Source organism: Nanorana parkeri, unplaced genomic scaffold, assembly GCF_000935625.1.
Source record: "Nanorana parkeri isolate BGI_ZX_2015 unplaced genomic scaffold, ASM93562v1 scaffold17, whole genome shotgun sequence".
In the NCBI taxonomy this organism is placed as follows: domain Eukaryota; kingdom Metazoa; phylum Chordata; class Amphibia; order Anura; family Dicroglossidae; genus Nanorana; species Nanorana parkeri.
The window spans coordinates 4,002,396-4,004,870 of NW_017306285.1; the positions used below are offsets into that span (position 1 = coordinate 4,002,396).

Here is a 2,475-nt window from a genome sequence, read left to right on the forward strand (position 1 = left end):
GGGGGCAGCCCCTTCCCCCCCCCCCCCCCCGGCTTCCTGATTGGCCGTGAAGATGAGGAAGTACGGAGCTGGCTTTCTCGCCAATCAGGAACAGGAAGCGGGTAATGACTCGCTGCCTGGCTTCATGATTGGCCAGCATCCCGACTAAAGAGGGAGCTGGGCAGCGAGTCATTACACGGCGCCAGGCTTCCTGATTGGCCGAGAGGCCAGCGCCATGCACCCTGGTGATGATGGAGCATGGAGCCGGCTTGCCAGCCACTCAGCGTGTAATGACTCGCTGGCCGATTACCTCATTCCGCAAATTCCGGTATCAGGCATCGAGAGCATTTGGGCGAGTATGAGTACTCGCCCAAATACTCGATATCAGTGCATCCCTAGAGAATATATTTTCCTTTGCCTGTCAACATCCTGGCCTTCATTAATCACTTAATTAATGCTGCTTGCCTTCCGATGAAAATAGCTGATGTACGCTGCCCGGGAAACCAGCAACCGCGTTTCCGCAGAAACATGGCACGCGCGTCCTGCAGCCTCATAGCCTATAACTGGTCTCCGTCCACTGACACATTGATGAAAGAGGTCAAAATCAATTGCAGTCCACGGAGGCCAAAAGGAGCATGAATCAAGCTGAAGAGGACATCTTAGCGCTCACGTCTCTATGGAAACCTTATCGGACACCTCCAGGCTTCGTACAGAAGCTTCTGCGTCGCATGGTGAGATTTTTTTTTTTTTTTTATGCTAAAAATATTAAATAGGGCGAAACATATTAAATAAAACACCATAGAATAAAAAACAAGTTGCAATGCCGACAAAGAAAAAATGATGAAAATAAAAAGGAAGGGACACGTACGCTGAGGACATCTGCACCTCCTGCAGGCTCTTAGACAGGTTCAGCTTCAGCTGGTTGAGTGTGGTCTGCCCCAACTTTCTCTTCAGCTCCGCTGCATGGCGCTCCTTGGCGGCAAGAACCTGGCGCAGGGTAAGGATTTCCTCCTCTACCTACAGGACAGAACGCAAGCATGACATGTGACCGCTAATGACATATCACATCCTAAGATGATATGTGTATGTATTCTGTCCATGGTATCTTCCTGAAGGAGCCACTCTTGTGTAGGGACTCAAAAGCTTGAGACTGCTGCTCGGTGTCCAAGATGTGATGTCAGCAGCCCCAGCGCTGTCACTTAAAGGAGAACTGTGAGGCGAGTGATTTCCACTCATAGTTCGAGCCGACGTGTGGCAATGAGACTGTCGCAGGTCATCTCTATAGATCGGGAAGTGAGAGAACACACAACGTTGTTCGCTGACTTTGCGACCATCTCCCTGCAGAGAGCCGTGAGTCACGGCTCCCTGCAGGGATACGGCTGCGTCGCGCTCAGTATATAGCTGGCGCTAACCCGCTATATACTGAGCTCTGGGTCACTGGAGGACATTAGAATCTGCTCTCCCGTGACCCTTAAGAGAACTATGGGATAAAAACATACCCTATAGTTCCGTTTTAAGTGACACTCTACAGCACGGGTTGCCAAACTTTGACTCTTCAGCTGTGGTGAAACTACAATGCCGATGCTGGACTGAGATGCGACAGTCGTGTAAATCCTGGTGTCTGTGCAGTTCTTGGCTGTGTTTACAAATATCTGACACAGATTAGCCCCTGCTGCAGCCTGGTCATTGGCTGCAAAGCTACAATGTATGGTCTGAGCAATCACTGCGGGGGAACTTTGGGGAGAGGAGACTTAAAAGGAGGAGAAGAGTGGAAATCACTCATCTCATAGTTCTCCTTTAAGAAATGCCTCCTCCTGCCTGCAGCGGATGATGACGCCATCTCCACTAATACAGAGTCCTCCTTGGAGCCACACATCCCTGTAGAACGGAGGACAAAGTGGGCCAACTGCAGGACGGCTACTGTATACGATTCCCAACTGACATTCACCTTCCCTTCGCTCATCGCTGGAGCCTTGCAGCACCGAGATCCTGGTTCAGCTCCCACTATCTGCATAAAGATCGTCTGTCCTTTCAGGTGCTTCCAAAATCTTGCTGGTTGGTTACCTGATTTCTGAGCAAACCTTTCCATTAGTGTGTGTACATGTGTGATGACTATACAGGGGGGGGCGTTGGCTTATAAGCTCCTCAGGGGCGGAGTCAGCTGCATATGGTTTTTAGTAAATCAATGCAGATGCTAAATACATACAATAAACAGCAAGCCTCGAATATGGACGCACCTTGACTAGCTCGTTCTGGATCTCCTCTGCTTCGGCCTCCGTCAAGCCTTCGGGTAGCCCCGCCCCTGCGGCGTCAGCCGGCACTCGGCTTCCTGCTGGATCCACGGGAACGTCGGTCATGGTGTCTGACAGCAAACCTTTGTTAGGAGAGTTAAGGTTGATGTCTGTCAGAAAGGAGAAGGATGATCAGAGGAAAGGGATCAAGCAAGCCAAGCATGTCAGCAGCGGCCTCAAAAGGCGTTAGATTGCCAATGAGATG

The 2,475-nt window shown here is 50.6% G+C and overlaps 1 protein-coding gene across 8 annotated transcripts in view; it reads right to left on the reverse strand.

Annotated features, from left to right (window-relative positions):
- TPD52L2 (tumor protein D52 like 2) overlaps nucleotides 1-2,475 on the reverse strand; it is a 25,029-nt gene that overhangs the window by 16,416 nt on the left and 6,138 nt on the right. For all 8 annotated transcript variants that reach the window (XM_018559748.1, XM_018559740.1, XM_018559722.1 and 5 more), the window contains exons 2-3: nucleotides 2,217-2,380; nucleotides 848-996 (exon numbers count right to left, since the gene is read on the reverse strand). In XM_018559748.1, coding sequence (XP_018415250.1) covers nucleotides 848-996; nucleotides 2,217-2,380 — 313 coding nt within the window. The remainder of the gene's footprint in view (nucleotides 1-847; nucleotides 997-2,216; nucleotides 2,381-2,475) is intronic.